This window comes from Hesperophylax consimilis, chromosome 14, assembly GCF_061612785.1.
Source record: "Hesperophylax consimilis isolate HC1 chromosome 14, BYU_Hcon_1.0, whole genome shotgun sequence".
In the NCBI taxonomy this organism is placed as follows: Eukaryota; Metazoa; Arthropoda; class Insecta; order Trichoptera; family Limnephilidae; genus Hesperophylax; species Hesperophylax consimilis.
Genome location: NC_142849.1, coordinates 4,667,392 through 4,687,509, shown reverse-complemented (window position 1 = coordinate 4,687,509; position 20,118 = coordinate 4,667,392). Strand labels below are relative to the sequence as shown.

The following is a 20,118-nucleotide window of genomic DNA, read 5'->3' as shown; positions in this document are numbered from 1 at the left end:
AAATAGTGACAGGAAAACTTATCAAACTGCTTGACCCCAGATCTCACTTTGTGTAAATTATTGGTACTTCCGATCTGACATTGAAATTGATGTACCTAATTGTATAATTATCGAATAATTTTTTCGATGTTTTAGCTTTTCTTATACGTAATAACAAATAATAACTTTTTTGCAAGAATCCTCATTTAGAATACACATTCCGGCAGCTTTTTTGCATACTTTCATGTTTGTAAAGTACCTACCTACCATCATCATATATTGATTTCCGGAAACCTTGACTGTAAATCAATCTCACTGATGAGTCTGCTATTTCAAAATAAATCACCTTTCCCACCTTCTTCACAGATGCACAAATATTTAATTATCATTAGCTTAAATAATGAATTATTAACTGCTGGAGATCGTTAGACGAGTTAAACTGTTTTCTTTATAAGATCTGTGTTTCATTTTGAGTTTATGAGCTATAAGCGGTGCGCCAATGGTAAAAATAAACACGTTTTTTTATTAAAACTACGTATCGTTAATAGAAAATACATACTTACATGCTAAAATTGACAATTTTATCACTAATTAAAAATCAATAAAGCCATATTTTACATACAAATATAATCAACAAATCATGCCTACTGCACTGTTGCAGGGTTTTCACGCATATTTTACATGCAAATGACAAAGGGTATTATGAAAATCCGACACGAAGTTATGTAAGGAGCAAACAATGGGCAAGCCGAGAAGCCATTTTTTACATTTGTTCGTTTTCGGTAAAAATCTCAATTCGTCCGTGGGTGCGTCTGGATTAATGGCCGCTTCTAATGCCTTATAATGTAATCAGGAGCTACCAACCGGGGGTATTGAAATACAATTATTTTTTTATGTAAAAAAATTAAACATAAGACCCCTGCAAGATCTTGTGCTTGTGGGGAAACTAATATTTTCATCTAACCTAGGAAATTACGGAAATCGAAATAGGTGAACGTATCTACATTCAGAATAGAAGAAATAATTTTATTTAGTTAGTTTGCAAAAACAGTATACAAACCAATACATTGTAAAAACCATAAAAAAATTGAAATAATATATATTTGGCCTAATAAACATGTATAAAGATATACGTCGGATAAAAAAGGTTACACGCAGGTACACAGAGTTGCTTAAATGTGTTTCATTCTGAAATTCGTTGTAGGACATGTGGGAAAAATCCACATTTCCTACGACACAGTTAATCAACCTACTGAGTCTTCCCGGGTGCATTACTATTGGTAAGTTAGTTCTGCATCTGGGAAGAATCAAAAGTCTGTGTTAGCGGCATCGCATAAAATTATCCGAAACATAGAATCTCATTTTATCCAGATTGTTTGGTATTGATAATAAACCATTTTGAATGCGTAATCCCTCATAAAACTAGACAGATGCCCATCATTCCTAAGATAAATGCTGTTGAAAACAGCTATGGGTAAAAACCGAACTATCTCATGTAGAAGTATCGTAAAAAAAAATTTTTTTTATTTTCTCGACCATTGGTACATAGACGGTGTCCTTTGGGACCTGAGATCCACTCTCGATAATACTGCTATTTAAGTAGAAAAACATAATTTTCTCATAAGAGAAGAAACGAAGAACATCTGTTAACATCTTACAATATTGACTAGTTAATGATATCTACACTCTACACTATAATATTTAATAAGAGTAATTAAAGATATCTACATAATATTATATAACTAACTTATACGTCTTGTTTATCAATGCACAATCTGATATGATAATCGAAGCCCGGTGAAATTGAATGAATCAACACATTCGTAAATATATGACTAGTCACTAATAGACAACATGGCTGCTGATCTTGCTCAAACTTGATTTCTACCATGGTTTACTCGGTGAATTTCTTATCGCTATCTTAAACAACTAAAGGTAAATATTATTAACATCTACCGCTAAAGGTGCAATCAATGTCACCCAATAAAATGTTTCAATGCCGGTCTTTTAGGCGACGTTTGAGCACCCCTGTCCCCAATACAAGCTCATTTGTTAGTATTGTACCACTGTGCGATGAACACAATGCCGGGCAATATGTCCACGTCTTCTACACGAGTCCCGCTTTGATGTCTTTGTTATGACTTTGTGTTCGTATGCGTTATGGATTATGCTCACAGGGCCAGGGGATGTCACATGCAAGACTGCGGACCGAGTTAGGCAAGAGAAATTGAACTTATCCAATGTAAAAGATTTATCGGAAAACAGTTCAATGACAACCGTTATGGGAGCTCTATCTAAAAAACTGTCACTTTTCATTTCGGTCAATATAGATAAGCTTTTATTAGCTCTTACAAAAATAAAAAATTGTCAATCTTTTGAATACCAGAACATCACTACACATGTAAATTTTTCAATGGAAAGAAACATACCTACTTCAAACTTTTTTCAATGATTTTTTTATATTTTAATTTACACCATACACCACTATTTAATTAAAATAATTGAATGTTTATAATAATGTTTCAAAACCAATGGTTTATTTGTCAGAATAAAAATATAATATAATAGAAAAAAATTAAAGAAAAAATGTTTGCTTTTTCGTTTTTATTTGATTTCTTGTTGAAAAGTACCTACTAACATTAAATGAAAAGTATCCTAGGAAGATGGGTAGGTCCTTCTAGATTCAAACAATACTCGTACACATTACAGTGCATCGTAAGCTAAAAAGTGTTCTATAAATAGATATGCAGTTGGTTGCAATAAAAGGGGTTAAAATAATTACATAGGTACTACATTATTTATAAGATGACACGTCGATTCCAGATTCTAAAAGCCTTGCAAAGTCTACTTTATTGCTAATAAAAGGTTTTTAACACTTCTAAAACGTAGTGAGAACTTGACAAACATGGCGCCAGTAAGCTTTCCCGTCCCAAATAAACGATCCTTTTCATTTTCGCATACTTGACAATTTCCTTTTCAGTTTAATTGTCTCCGTGGGTTTCACGTTCGTGACAACGTGGGATCTCTTCATTGTACCATTTATAGGGCAAGGAGGCAGTAGCAGACACTCTGAAAAAGAGTCCAACGTGTCAGCACCACCATTAAAATAGAATGCTTCGATCACTTTGACGCTTTATCCTTTTTCACGTGATTTATCTGTCAGTTCGGGAGAACTTTTGTGCTTACGTTTGTCACGGATAGTAGGCGGAATAATAATGAAATCATATTTTACAGACGTATGTATTATGATATCTTGTATTATATCAAATGTATGTATAGACAGTCGGTTGTATAACTCATCCAGTCATAAATCTTGTATTATTTACGGGCTCATCTTTCATGCTTCATTGCTTCACGACTGTGATCGGGAATTCAATATTGTCTTGTGAAATGGGTGAAGTAGCAAAATACATTGTAGTCGGTCATATATCTAATAGAAACGACATCTGTATTAATAACTTCATCGTTTTTGTAGATATATTTGTGCAAACCTAAAAGTCTTTTATATTATTATTGATTCACGATTTATAAAAGCTACAACAAATATTATGTCGTTTTTCATATAATATGGTGCTAAATGAAATTATCAGAGCTATATTTACAGTTCCAATCTTTTCTACAAATAAATAATTATTCTTTCAGTCTCAAATGATTCAATGTATTATTTGTAAATCATTTAAATCAGAAACCTTTTGAGAAAAGACAGATTTGATCCCATTCGACCTTATACAGAGTTGAAGATACTCTCCGTGTCGCTCTCGTGAAGGACCACTAATAAGTATCTAAACATTTCTTAAAATGGTCTTCGGTGACCAGATCTTAAAAGCCGGATTTTTCCTCATCTCCCTTTTCCCCACCTTCATCCCTTCCCCACCCTCTACAGCCTTACAGCCTCACCCCAATTGAGGATGCCATCTTCAAAAATAGAAATAAATTTTTTTTTCGTAGGAAGCAATCACTTCGTGGTTAGACATCATATATTAAATCAAATAAAACACTTTGTTTATTAACCACGAATTTTTTATTATTACATCTACCGGTTTCGCTACAGTCGAGCTTCATCAGGATGGGAAATATAACTCAAGTTAAATATGATTTAAGATTTTCACGGCCAAAAGTATTTTTGCTATTTGTTTTTGGGGTATTATGCCGTGTTGCGCTAACTCCTTCTTTAGCCTTTATTAACGTTTCGGACAGCATTGCAGTGTCCATCATCAGGGCAGATGTGTTATTTTAGAATAACACATTTTAAAATAACTTAGAATAACACGTTTTAAAATAACACATCTGCCCTGATGATGGACACTGCAATGCTGTCCGAAACGTTAATAAAGGCTAAAGATGGAGTTAGCGCAACACGGCATAATACCCCAAAAACAAATAGCAAAAATAACTCAAGTTATATTTCACATCCTGATGAAGCTCGACTGTAGCGAAACCGGTAGATGTAATAATAAAAAAGTCGTGGTTAATAAACAAAGTGTTTTATTTGATTTAATAGAAATAAAATTAGTGACCGCTCATAGCTATTTTAAGCAAGCTATTTTATGTGCGTTTTCTCATCACTACGACACTAAAATGATATCATCATTGATTCATGTATTTATAAATTCATCCCTTGTTTAAGTTAGCTGCATACGTATTGCGCATCAATTTTATAGCGTGCAGAAATGCAGTTGAAATGCACAATCTTCCCGAGCCGTGTACCAAATCGTGACGTTACCTGAGTAAGACATTTAGTTGATTTGCGATTAGTAAAGTGCATGCCATAACGGAGTAAGCAGATAAGTGCATGGAATCAAATCAATCGATTACTACCCGACCCCACAATTTATTCGTTTAACTTCGTTGGAACGGGGGATCGATTTGCCTATGCAAAATTTTAAATCTAATTGTGTTAATAATTGACAGCGTGTCATCATTCAAGGTTTTTGTTTTAGTTCGGAAGACAGTTATATTGAAAATTTTCTCTTAGTGTACAGAAAAACAAATTATATTTTAATCCAGTCTGTACTTTATTTTTTGATAATCCACAGTTTTGCATTTAATCAGTTTTATTTAAGAGCAAAGCAATAATTATAGACTTCGGTACCTATTGTACTAAATTGCATTGAAATTGAGTACCACACTTAGAACTACTAACACTGTCTTCATTATCTTTTAGCATTTTTTTTCGGCTTCTATCTTTATTTGTGATTCCACCCGAAGTTGATTGCAATCTAGATAGTGTCTTGGAAAAATATATCCATTTTTATTTTTAACTAGCTGAACCCCGCCACGCTTTTGCACAAAGAGAAACATTAGCTCGTTTTGCTTTTATTTCGAAAAAGTATGTTTTTACCTGTCACATGTGAAATCTATGTTATATATGTATATAATAAAAAATATTTAAATGCAATATTGTTTCTAAATTTCAAAGCAATCGGTCAAGAGCTTCCGAGAATTTAAGATTTTGGACAAACGAACATTTACATTTTTATTTATATAGATATGGACATCTGTTGACTTTGCTACAAGTCTTTTTTATTTTTTTTTTTTTTTATTTTTTTATTTATGCTTTAATATATTTGTTAAACAATGGTATAGTATATTGTCCTCCACGCTAGGAGTTCACCTGTGTTGTGGAGGAAGTCTAGGCTGAGTATTTAATATTTCTATAGTGGTATAACTTATTTAATAAAACCTCAAATTGTAATATTTTAACATTGAAAATAATATTAAGATCTCTCAAACGAAAAATGTGAAACAGAAAAATCAGAAAAAAGATCTGGGAATTGAATTGCTCACCACTGAGTTAATTCAGCCATAATTAATAATAATATTTGATAATTTGTGTAGCGCCATTTTTGTGAAAAATCTTTTTCAATGATTAAGTATGAAATTTTGAAGTTTTCCTCAGTAGGTTATTCCACTGTAAAAATAATTGACCATGGAGTTGTTTCAATTAGTAAACGTTTTGACGTAATTTTGTGGCAGCCTCAGTACAGTCGAAGATATCTTCTGTTTTGACATGTATTTAATCACACGTAAGCAGTACCTACTTGGCATAACTTAATTTCACGTCACTCAGCCTCTCCGCCTTTTTACCTGTCTACCCACCTATCTATATCCTTCTCTCGATACTTCCTCTTAGGGTTATCACCTCCTTCTCTGGCCTGCAGCGGTTTCGCGACCCTCGGGCCACATCTCATCATCACTGTTTCCCCCTTCAGGCGTCTTGCTCCACTTCCCCTCCTTTCACCTTCAGAACGGAATTTTGATATTAAAAAACGGTTAAAATATTACTTACTTATTTTACCTTAGGTGATGGTGCATGTTTTCCTGGAAAAATGTAGGTAAATATGACGCTTAGCTTTATCCTCAATGCTAAATAAAGCACTCTAAATGTGAAACTTACCGAACTAACTAATCACCACGCCGCGCCGTCCCCTGTAGTGATAAGCAGGAGAATGGATCGATAAATAACTTGGTCTTAGCACAAATTCCTTGCTTCATTCACGTTTGGGCATCATATACACTCTTCTTTTGACATGTCCCATTCAAGTATTTTCTTCACTTGATTGTGACATATATTTCTCAAGCGTCCCCGACTTCTTCTACGAAGCTAAATGGTTCTATTCCTTGGAAATCTTCAAAGAGTTGACTTGTAAAAATCCTTACTTGGTTCGGTGGAAATACATCATTAGATAATGTTTATCTTAGGTATGTTACTGTCACATTACGCGAAATTAGGTACCTACCTACCTACTTAATAACATATCTACTAACTAAACCTAATACAATAGCTACTTTTTGTGTCCCTAAATGTTTTTAATCGAAACAGAAAAATATTTTTAGTTACGTATTTTGTTAATTTTTTTTATTTTTAATATTATTTTATTGCACCCAGCATTAAGAACAAAACGATCGTGATTATTGAAAATATTGATAAGGCTATGTATAGACTCTGGCTAAAACTCGTTAGACTTTTTGATAAAGGCGCCATTGCAGGCAGGCATCGGCACGCAAAACCATTTTCATGAAATACATGTTTTCAATTTCATGGTTCAACATTTTAATTATTTCCCGCCCGGGGCCCGTCCCTTGCCCGGGGCCGCCCCTGATCAGTAATTGATCACTGAGCAAGGTTTTGAGAGACACCTAATTATTTTCGGCCGACTCGTTCCCGTTTGATTTATCCGCAGTCCACCAGAGGCGCTACAGGTTCCGTTTCGGAAAAGGGGCTTGGAAAAAACACATCGCGAACTGAGTGAAAATATCCTCGCTGCGGTCGGACAAGCGCTTAATTTCAGCCGGCGCCTTCTTTGAGGTCCAGATTTTCAAAATTGCCCTCCGTTAATTAAATGGCCGTTATCTCGCAGATCTTCGTACGGCCGCATATCTCACGAACTGAACCTGTTAACGTATTCTGGCTCCCTGATTTGATTTGCTGAAGATGACGATCACTCTCTATATATGTAATACATAATACAGTTAACCCGTTCAGGCCCCTACCGATTCACAATTTGACTTTGACTGTTGTTAGAATTTAAATTAAATGCGAGAAGTTAAATGCGAGTTAAAGATCATGAAGTTCCTGTTTTATTTTATTACACATGACAGGAGCGCCCTTGTCTGTACAGTGTAGGTAAATAGTACCTACTAAGTCCTCCACATGTATTAATTCATTTTAGTAACTGCCTAAACTACTATGTTCAAACACATATATCGAAAACTAAAATCCTTGATTTGTTTTTTTATACCGACATACAAAACATTCATACCCTATTTTTCTTAGTTTTTTTTTAGCGTATATTAAAAATTTGACAGAAGCAGGATTACATTTTTCGAAGCGAGCATTCTTGGGTACGAAAATTGCTATTAGTAAAAGAAAATCAAAACATTTGTTATTTCATATTTTAAGAATTTCCCAACCATCTTCTTTTTTTAATATTTTAAAGATTTATGACGGAAAAGTGTCGCAGCTAAACATATTTTTCTATCAAAACACTACAGCATACCGAAATTAAATTGAATTTTTCAAGACTGGGAAGAATCTTTCGCTATCTCTTAGTCTTAAAGGAATGTCTGGAGTATCATGTTTAATGTTTATATTTAAAATGGACACATCCGTCATCCGTCAGGCAGCCATCTTGCGTCAGTGACGTGACACCGGCGGCGGCCATGATGGATCGTGACGTCGGAATAAAGAAAATCACCAGCGAAGCACTCCGCGAAACGAGAAAAGTCTCGGAGCATTTAGCATCCGAGACATGTGAGTCCCGCGCTAAGAGTTGGAAGATGAATCGTTGATGCTAGGATGCTGTGTTTTGTTTGCAACGCGCAACGCCGGGACACTTCTTGATTACCCCCCGGGAGATTGGAGAATATCTTATTTTTTAAGTCCACGGAAAGCTTTTGATTTCAACGAAAGCATTCATCCCTTGAAAGAGTATTAGAATTCAAGTGTTATTCTTGATTTCACTTTGACTACCTGTGCCTCATCCACATACCTCATACTCACATCTAATAGTAATATAACAATTGAAGTCGAGTAGTTACGATCTTTGCTTATGAATCTGTAGGTCGCGTGTTCGGAGACTTATTTATATTAATATATGGCACGTCCCAGAGTGGTAGATACTTTCAGTATCACCTCGGTGAAAGACCACCATTCAGAATCGAAAAATAGCTTGAAACGAGATCTGAATAACAAGATACTTTCGTCTTTCTCGTCTCCTTTCCCTCTCTACTACCTTCAGCCTCACAATATATCCCAGGCGGTTCCAGGCGGTTGGCAACAGCTGGGATGCTTGTGCAGTACCTGCGCACATAAAAAACATATGATTTTTTTTTTTAAATTAGAGCTAATGAAAGTCTAAGAAATTATGGGAAATGGTTGTTCGGTGGTTTGAACAGTATATAGTACGGGCATAGAGAGAGAGAGAGAGAAGAGTGCCGAAAGAGTATCTACATATTATAGGAGCTAAGTAGAAAAAAAAGTTAGATCATGATTTGGATAGTAGAAAAGTGTGAAGTGCATGAGAATGGATATAAATATATGAGTAATATACATATGGGTTTTTCTAGGATATAGGTACACGATGTTTCAATTTTTTTACTCAAATTTTTATTAAATTTGATTCAATGGACGGCTTTTAAATAATTACGTAGTGAATAATTTAAAATCGTAAATATAAAAGCGATTTCAACACAACAAAATATCGATTTTTAAAGGGAAATAGTTGGATTATTTTCCGTGCAAATAAAATTAAAAATTCATCTACGCGAGCAAAACCAAAACAAATAAAATTTCGTTAGTTAGTTGTAAAGTACTAAAAGCGATTTGGTCTGTTTTTATGCTAGGAGAAAAATGAGTTTTGCTTATTCATTAAGAATATCTTAAGGCCCTTAACGAATGAATTGATAGGTTTCCTGATTAACATAGTAAAATACCAATGTGTTATCACAATGTCGAATCAAGTGTTCGTAAAAATCCCAATATTTTTGCATTTTGTCATATATTATCAAGGCAAATTCAGGTGCATGAACACATGTTCCGATATATAAGGAAACGTTTATCAAGTTTATCAGAAAACGGCCTGCAACGATTGATTGCCAATAATTTAAAGAGATTCTTAATCAGCGATACTCATTATCCTCCACGTGATGGCTGCAAACATTTCAGAGTAGATACAATTACAGGGATTCGTTTTATATTTTTGTTGTGTTTCAATTGTGAACCAATTGAAAAATCTGTCGCAGATCTTCAGCGGGAGGTTGCAGATCAATCCCTGTACCTATGGCTGTGTCTTAGCCTCACAGTTTCCACTAACGACGTTGACATCTTGTAGATATCATGTACGAAATGACAAGGTATTAGTTTTCATTAGCACCGCCAGAGCGCCGGCGAGCTAATCCCGTACCTGGAATTTAAATACGTCTATCTGAAACGCTTTGATTAATAACAAACATGGCCCAAAAAACGAGAAAGTCCCCGCCGCGGCAATCAATTATTACTCGCGTCTTCTTACTTCATTTAAATTTAGTTTGAGCGGTGGACGGTGGATGCTGAGAGACTGAGCGGCATCTAGATTACCCAGATACAGTAGGTACCTAAGTATTGCATCAGGCACAGATCATAATCTGGAATGCTATTGCAAAGCGTAAGCTTATTAAAATGAACTCTAACGTTTGTTTGACTTAGAATTTTTTTTTTAATTGAGTAACGCACAAGAGTCCCAACTGCTCCCAACCATGAGGAGCCAGTTAGACTGTATCATTCCCATTTATAGGCGTATGGGAAGTCCGGGGAAGGAAATGGAGAAGAGGAAGGCAGGCAAGTACCTAGCTATTGGCTATCCATATCGGGTCACCAAACACGGCTAAAGCCATTTCAAGCCACGTTTTGATTCTATATGGTGGTCTTTCACCAGGGCGATATTCAAAGTATCTACCACTCTGGAACGTGCCGCAAATATACTGTAAAATTTTTTAAATAAATAATTGTGAAATATCAAAAAATCAATAAAAAAAAATTTACTTGCACAGCCAAGGATCATAAGCGCTCAAGTGTGAAAGATATTTAAAAAAAAAATTACATCTATTTAATTTTTTTTTAAATATAACATACCTACCTACATAAAGAATAATATAGCAAAGAGAAAAGTCTCAATAAAACAAACGTTAACATTTCATAGACGATTCACCTATTTCTATTTTCGGCAGCGATAAACTCACCCCAAAAACAACGGTCGAACTTGTTGGTGATTTTAATATAGATTTTGACTTTTCGTTTAAAAGTTAAATAAATAGGACTGTAAGCACTGTTTTTTTTACCTGATACAACTCAAATCTGTCCGAAGAAACCTTCCTACACAGGCAACTAAACTAAAGATCAACTGTTACGTAGTCTCACGTCTCGATTACTGCAGCGGCATTTATGTCAACTTACACATTGACAAACTTCAATCAGTGTTTAATGCAGCAGCACGCCTCATAACCGGGGTCTCTAAATATTCGCACATTTCAGAATAGCTTCATAACCTTCACTAGCTCAAGTGCCTTAAAAGAATCCAGTAAAAATTGTGCTGGATGGTGTTTAAGTCCATCAATAAAATGGCCCCACCCTGCATCTCCACGTGTGCATAAGGAACAAATATCATCTATGGTATTTTTGCCATCAATTTTTTGTCAGTATATTATTTTTTTTTAATTTGTCTATATTTTTTAAATCACTGTAACGTACCAACAATAAATTTTATCATAATTTTTGGCGTCATGTCATTTATTTAAAATCATGTGATGGATCATTATCATGATCCAAACAAATTTTCATAATAATCCCTTTCCCGTATTTTCGCGAAAAGGCTTTATGTGAAATCATTTAACTGAAATTTACGGATGTTGTAATTGTCATTCTGGCGTTATTTATTGTGACAAACTGAATATGCAGCTATTATAAAATGATTACAGGGAAAAATATTTTAGTTTTTGGCACCAGCTGAATTCCAATATAAATCACACTGAGAAAACTTACTGCTAATTTGTTAACAATCTGATCAAATTATTCGTATTCCTGTTAAAAACGGGACTGCAGGCTTTTAATGGACGAATTGACAGGTTTACTAAAAAAATGTCCGTTAAACACGAATATGTTAATAGGATGTCAGAACACGTTTTCAAAGATATTCTAATATTGTAACATTTCGTCATTAGATTTATCAGGAAAGGGACACCAGCATTAACACGTGTTCCGATATATTCTGAATGCACTGATATTTTATTAGGAAATAGATTATAATCATGATTTTAACAAGGTTTAGATAAATCAACCATAACCATAGTAATAGAACGGTTTCGCCCTAGCCTGAACACATTTTTTATGTAAATATTGAAATTAATTTTGAACTGAATAAAGTTGGGTTCCTATAATTTGTTTTAGAGTTTAAAGTTTAAATGTTTAAATGTCACGTAAACAGCTTTTCTGTTGTTCAGTTAACTTTCAGTAGCTAATTTTTATTTTATTTTATTTTTATAAGCTATTTAATAACAACAAAAAAATTCAAACCAATAACCAAAGAAGTCAAAATGATAATTACATTCTAGCACTATTAATCAGTGTTGTTTTTTTGTAATCATCGTAGCACCTCGGCGCTACTTGACTGGCCTTTCTTCGGGCCGAGCCATTTGAGTCGCAAGTTATTAATTTTCTGCGACCCGCGTTAGTTTGAATTTGAAAGTAGGAATGAGAAATGCCTCAAGGTGTTTTAAATTCGTTCATTGGCTTTATTCTCTTACAAAAAATGTGTACCAAATGACAGAAATGGAACTGGGAAACGAAGTGATATGTGTATGCTAAAATTATTCCTTTTCCAAGTTGAAAACTCGTTTTGTTAAAAAATGAAATGTTGAATTATGAAGAAGACGTTTTTTTTCATTAGGCTGGCTTCTTCTACTGTGTGTAAAAGTTTATAAAAACAAACACATTTACATACAGTGATGTCTTCAGTATTATCATGGCAAAAGAGCACCATTCCGAATCTATACCTTGTTGCTTGAAATGGCTTTCAGCCGTATATTTTGACTAGATTTGAAATGTTGGGTACTTCCCAACCTTCCACCTCCTCATCTAAATCCTTTCCACCTTTCTTCAGCCTCACAGCACACCACCCCAATTGATTTACGGGTGTCTCAGTTAACATCTAAATTTAATTTACATATAAAAATCATCAATACTGTTCTGAATATAGGTTAACAATGTACATAATAAAAAAAAACATTTATTTTTTAAATTTTATAATTATTTACACCACTGATGAGCTCGTTCGGTTTCCTTCATACAACTTCCCTAACTATAACGGAATCTATATGAAAAATCTTTGCTTTACGCAATTTCATACAGATAGCTACCATCAGAGAAGAAATAATATTTTGGGACGGTACTAATCGTCAAAATATGGCAATACCTTGAACGTAATCATAGATCACATAAAAGCATCTGTCATTTGCATTTAATAATAATTATTATTATTGGATTATTTGTACAGCGCCGTTCGTGAGAAAATCACCTCAAGGGCGCTTAAACACTTAATGCATTTAACTTTGAGTTAAGAAATTATCAAAAATACCTCCGTAATTCACAATCGTGAACAATAATAATGCACTTTCACAAAGTTTTATACATATTATCACAGCGCCCTCGAGGTGATTTTTCACGAAAACTGCTATATATAAATTACTCATATATTATTACTATCAGTATTTTAAATATAACACAAAATGATACTGCAAAATTTAAAAATAATATGGTTATGTAAAAATTCACAAGTCGATAAATATCAAATAATGTCCGCCATCTTAAGCTGTACGAAAATCGGTACCAAAATAATGGAAAATAAACTGGATGAAAAAAGCATCGTGTAAAACGCCCATTAGAAGAAGAAGTTGTGAACAGTGGTCTTAAAGAGGCCAAATTTTGTTGATTGGAAGAAAAATAAAAGTCTGCTGCCTTTTTAAAGTATTTTTCATGTGTGCTTTTTTGTCTTAAATTCGGAAATTTCATACGTAATTTTCCATATCGTAGAAACATTTCCACCTTTGACAAATGTATTTCCACATTTCAAATTCAAAAGAAAACATTATATACTCCACCTCGCGGCCTTGTACTTGTAAAGGTTAATATACCGGCAACGTTTATGCCCACTTTACTCTCCTACAATAGTAAAAAAAACGCACAAGAAAAACAAAAACAAGAAACACACAAACAAGAAGAACATTAGCGTCACAGAAACATTAATGACTTTGTCCATTAAGATATGCCGTTACAATTTTTCATCACGGCAATAAAAAGTTCGAATCTGGCGTTATTGTTATTGTATTATGCCGAGCCGGCCCTCTTACGAAGGTTCCAGAACCGGCTGAAGGTAATGACTAATGACTAATGCACGTAGGCGGAGGAAATTATTTTAATTGGGTTCGGTAGCAAAAATGTATAAATAAAGAATAATAAACTTATGAGGTGGGTAGCTCCACAAGCCCTCTCAAGACATTGAATAATCGCTGAGAGGTGAATAGATTCTTCCTCGGGGCCCGGCGATACGAGCAAAGTGGTTTCTGCCTGATTTCATGTTCCACAAGAATGCTGCTGATACCGGACGACTTAAAGACAAACTAAGCTCTCTTTAAACGTGAACATTTATTTCGCAATCATTAGTCAAAATGTGCATTTCAGTTTTTTTAATGATCTTACTAGGTTGATTGCACTCATTACTGAAGTTAATAAGCCAGGAAAGTGTGAATGATGTGTGGATTTGTGCCAGGAAACGTTAATTGTGGTACTCAATCCTGCCTTGATTTTTTGATGATTTTTAATAAGTATATAGAAATGTGATAATATAACACTTGAATATAATTAGTAAGTTTGAGAAATTTTTAAAGTAAAATAAAATTAAGTGTTATTTTGTGGAAAATTCTCATAGATGTATTCTGAAGTTAGAAAATAATTTCATTCGATTGTCTTAAACATATGCATTTTTCCTAAATTTTACAAAGCATTACGCCATATGTAGATTATCGATAATTGTAGACTGACGATTGGTGTCATAGTGAAATAATAATAATAATATATTATTTATGCATAAACTTCTGAACTGCGCTGTATTGTCAACCAATCAGAACAAATAAATTTAAAAAAAACTTAAATTAAACATTACATTGAAAAATCAATATTCTATACAAAAATATTGTTAAAACATGAAACTTATGTAGGAATCGTGGCTCCCTTATCAGTCACAAAAACTCTTTTCTGATTAGGAAATTATAAATACGTAACCAATGATGATCTAAAGTGTAGTATTGTTATATATTTATGTATCTATATTCCTTTTATTACAATAAAAAATAAAAATAAATATACTGTAAATTCATCGCGGGTTGTGAAAGGGATAACTACTCATCTACTCATGTATAAGGCTTTAACTTAGATCTAGTATCAATTGTCTTTATCTATATCGCATTACAGAAGTGCAATTTTCAACCCCCTAAAAGTGTTATTATATATGTACTGCTATATTCTGAATACTTTTTGAACTTTCCTCAAGAATATTTTAAATTGTGTGTCCTGATTGTTTCTACGAGGTTCTGATTGAATGTGTTTTTTTTCTTCTTGTGTGGTTCTGACGTAATTATTTATTTTGATTTTGTATTTATTTGTTTTATTTTTTTTATTTCAGAACGGAAGAGAGGCCGCCAGACCTACACCCGCTACCAGACCCTGGAACTGGAGAAGGAATTCCACTTCAACCGCTACCTGACGCGCAGGCGCAGAATAGAGATCGCGCACGCGCTCTGCCTCACGGAGAGGCAGATCAAGATCTGGTTCCAGAACCGTAGGATGAAGTGGAAGAAAGAGAACAAGACGAAGGGAGAACCGGGAAGTGGAGATGATGCCGACAACATGACACCGCCCACGTCGCCGCAATAGACAAATAATTAAACGATTTTATTTATTTATTTAACTTATCGAGCGACCCTCGGAAATGCGACGAATGTAACGTACCAATAAATTTTATCACACAGTTAATTTTGAAAGTATTTGGGTTCGGTTCCCAAAATAGTGTAAAAAACATTTTTTAAAAAATCATACAATTATAAATCTGAATTGCAAAATATTTTAACTGTATTAAGTTTGATTTGGAACCTTTAAAAAACACAAATTAGTGTTTTTTTTAATTATATTTCGTGCAAAAATATTGCACAGTAAATACATGTTTGGTAGTGTTTCACCCGCCATGCTAGGGATGTCCCTGTGTTATGACGGGGAAGTTTAAAGTGAACAGTTTTTTTTTTCTAAATTCGTTACTGTTTTGTTCCGGGAGTAGAAGGCTCCCAAAAATAGACATCAAATAAACAAATAATTTTTTTTATAATTTATTTCGTAGTTTTGTGTGTACGGTATGAAAATTGTTCAAAACTTACGAGATTAGATTCGGATTATTAATGCTTCTGTCCAGTTCGTCACATTTTCGAGTCTAGTTTGTTTATTATAAATCCTTAAGCACATCTGGTTAGCAATTAAAACACCAGTTTATACCAATAATACCAAAATAATAAATAAATATATTTTACAGGAGTTTCAAATTGAAGATAAAAATATTGTTAACGTTCTCCTTTCGGCTTTTCAGGCAAACATAAGGTCTCCCTACTTATTTCTATTTTTTAAATAAAATTTGAAAAATCCAAAAAAAAAAGTAGATTTTCAAGAATGTTCCTACATAATGTAAATAGCAGTTGAATTTTTCTATCGTGTTACAGTTTTTCGATGTTTGTTTTTTGTGAAGACCTTATTCAAAATTATCATTGTTTAGTCAAAACGAGAATCAAAATTGAATATTCAACACCAGTGAATATACCCAATAACCATAATGACCTCTTATGTAAACCTTATTTCAAATTAATTATATAAATAATAAATATTTGATTTAATATATTTATCGTCATAATTTTATATTGTTAAAGAAGAAAGATGTACAGATTGAATTAATCGTTTAACTTCAAATTCTTGATTGATTTTCCTATTACGGTGTAATTAATACAAATCAATGTGTTTATAGCTACTCTATGTCCTTTTGTAAAATATTTTTTCATTACAATCAAAATGGTGAGATTTCATTCTTAATTGTGTTTGTCTTAGATTTATACAGATTATTGCGTCAATACGTAGTATTATTAATTTAATTAATATTTGTAATGCCTCGGACACGCACTATCATGATTAACTAATTATTTCTATCTCCCAAATAATTGACTATTTGGTGACAAATCATAGTATTTTATTATCTTTGTACAGTCTTATTTCCCAACCTGAATAAAATCAAACATTTGCTTCCTCAATATCAATTGATATCATAAATGTTCTTGTCTTACAATGATAAACAGTATTCTTAACTTCTTACGATCCTTATGAGGTTTGTTAAAGCTAAATTGAAATTCCCTGAGGTTATTTACTATAAAGGTAGCTAAGTATGAGCCAAAAACCGGTACTTAATAATGTAAAGATTTGGATGTATTATATTTTCTATTATTAATGTCGCTTCCTTCCCTGTAATTTCACCGGTGTGAGATTGGCTGTAAAATGAAATTTGAGAGGTCAATGGTGTGCAATGTATACGATATTTCCGCAGCGTGATTGTGTGAATAATAAGTTAAAAGCTATTGTTTAACTTTGCGTTGCACCCGGATGAAAACATTGCAATAATATAATAATATGTGGATGGGGTACGTTGAGTGCCCATCGTCTCCATGTGAATACAGACACAGTGCTTTTGACAGTGTTACAGTGTTATGTTTATGTGCCATCTTGGGATCATAGTGTCGTACAAAGAACGGAGGGGACGCCGGAGAGATGAGCTGGTGAAGGACAATGTATCTCTCGGCGGTTCTTCAATCTGTTCAAGAAGGTCAGTGATTTATTCAAAATTAACCTTTTCTACTTATATATTTGTAAATTTGTTTCTAGTATTAGCGACCGTTGCGTGCGAGCAAGTCGTCTCGCTATAGTGTAATTATTATATAGTATTTATATATGAAAACCTATTGAGAGTAGTCTTAAATTAAAATTTCTCTGAGAATATATGAAATACATTTTTATATACATATTCTGAAACCATGATAATAAATAAACGGAAACGAAATACGTAATTTTCGAGTTGTGCATTGTTATACTTGTATACCAAAGTTAGGGATTACTCCATTTGTGTGATCGATATTGTATTTAAATAATATAAGGGAACGAAAATACGTAAATGAATCAGTTTAATTTAATAAATAACAAACACTACTTGATTATTCGCGTAGTTAAATGTCAAAATTAATATTTTTGTATAGAACGTACATTCTGCTCGTGGTAAATTCTTTTCATTGGATTGCAATTTCATCACGTGCTTCTTTTAATTGGACAGGCTTCTGAAAATATCGAAAATTTTCTAAAGTTTTTGTTATTTATTATTTCGTTTTTACTTATGACCGGTATGTTCCAACAGTTATCAATTCATTATTATTATCACGTACTACAAATGAACGTACGACAGGTCGTTCAAAATAACTTTTCCTTCAGTTATGGACTTTAAGAATAAGTAATGTGTTGATATCTGTTTCCATACGAATAAGTGCGTATTTTCACTGAAAGGCTGTAAAATGTTTTTTTTTTTCAAATAATTGTATTGAAAAATGACAATTTTGATTTACCTCAATATTCAGTTTCTTATGTCCTGTCGATTTGAAATTAAAATATTTATACTACTTGCATATATATAATTAATTTTAATAAGATTATAAATACCTATATGATATTGTCGTATAAATAAATACATAAAATTAATAAAATATAATTGTAAAAAACACTTTTTCTTTATTTTCGCATTATCAAACACTATTCTTAAAAATAACAAAATAATAATACCACAGTTCAATAACTTTCGTATTTATTGTATGAGATCAATAAATACGTAGTAAAAGAGATATTACTATTTTTAGCAGAATTTCCAGAATAAAATTTAGTTTTTTTTGGTTCTGCTAGATTGTAAACATCGGACAAAATAAAAACACTGTCATCTTCCCGGAATATATAGCCTTTAAATGAGTTATATGGTAAATAAGGGTGTAGGTAAGTTGATGTGTTTTTAATAACATCTCGCAGGGTGATTGATGACCATCGTTACGTGCGTTGGTTCCGAAAATTGAATTTCTGATTGGCTAATGCTTAACAAATGACCAACCTCCATGAATTCGTGGGACTTGTCGGTTCAGTATCATATTATATATGCTTGTAAAGGTTGTATTATTATAGGGCTTTTGGGTGCCCATAAGCAATACTAAAGATTTTTTGGTTAGTGAATAATCATAGCGTTGCACCCTTGTGAATCGCTTCCAACCCTAATTTTAAGACTTTTCAATTGGGGTCAAAAAATAAGACTGTCTACGTCTAAAATAGTTTTTTTTCTCACTTTTACATTGAATGCTTTCTTGGGTAGTAAATAATCCATGTTTTGAACCTTTGTAAAGCGTATTTAGTGTAGAGGTTTTTCAACTGATGTTTTTGACGTGTTCACTATTGAAAACAAGTATTTGACTGCTTACCTGCGGTGACCGGATAAATCATCACAATAATAATTCATCACATCTTTAAAACGTTATATAAAGTCATGGAAAGTGATGAAACAAAAACTTTATTAACTGGGTTAAGTAGGTTAGGTTAGGTTTTTTTTTCATGGTTTCTAATGACTTTATATCACTTTTTAAAGATGTGTTGAATTGTCACTGTGTTGAGTTATCATGGAACCCTTACCTGCATATCACTGGATATTTTAAATTGTATTTCTTCTTTGTAGGTCTCAGTTAAAGATAAAATTTATCTGAAAAATATTTTTTGATTAATGCTCTCCTAAAATAATATTGCATTTAAAATAAAAGGTTATCTTCTAGACGAGATGTTCCGGTGGGGGCCTACGTCACACTCCTCGTATATTCTGAAAAATCGAGATAAGACTGAAATATATCTGTGTCGTGGAATTTCTTTTTTAGAATCCCCTCTTCAAACATCTTGTACGACGGGGACAGTCAGACACTCCGCCATTTGAGACATTTTTCAAGCTCTCTTGTTTGGCTCTCCTTGGATGCGTAAAATGCCGTCTGGATGCCTCAAAACAAAGAAAAATATATGTTTCGTTCGTGAAAAAGATAGTATGATTCCCATTCAGCATCATAATAATAGGCAATGTTTTTACAAAGTTCCGTGCTGAATGGATTATTTGAATGAATGGAGATGTATCAGGGTCGCATGTCTAGAGAGGAGGTATCGGGGTCGCATCTTTGAAGCTCGATCTGCGCCCATCGATGTAATAAAGAAGCTCGCACTCACACATAAAAAGAACAATATTACAACTGTATTTTAATTCGATTGGTTAAATACGTTGTTTTTACACTTTTGACTGGGTGGTAGATTTTATTATCTCATATAGTCATCGCGTGAACACGGAGTGAGCATATGGCGGGCAGCCATTCCATTTCACGGTCCGCTCGCGACGCCACGCTCCCCGCACTCCAGAAATAACGGCTGTCTCCTTATAAATTTATATGAGAACAGACACTCATCTCCTCGGC

At 33.4% G+C, this 20,118-nt stretch overlaps 1 protein-coding gene across 7 annotated transcripts in view; it reads left to right on the top strand.

The window, feature by feature from the left end:
* The window catches only part of LOC149417817 (homeotic protein antennapedia-like), a 434,064-nt gene extending 415,745 nt beyond the window's left edge, over positions 1 to 18,319 (top strand). For all 7 annotated transcript variants that reach the window (XM_089639460.1, XM_089639456.1, XM_089639454.1 and 4 more), the window contains one exon: positions 15,192 to 18,319. In XM_089639460.1, coding sequence (XP_089495586.1) covers positions 15,192 to 15,442 — 251 coding nt within the window. In that variant the 3' untranslated portion in view covers positions 15,443 to 18,319. The remainder of the gene's footprint in view (positions 1 to 15,191) is intronic.
* The last annotated feature ends 1,799 nt before the right edge of the window (positions 18,320 to 20,118 follow it).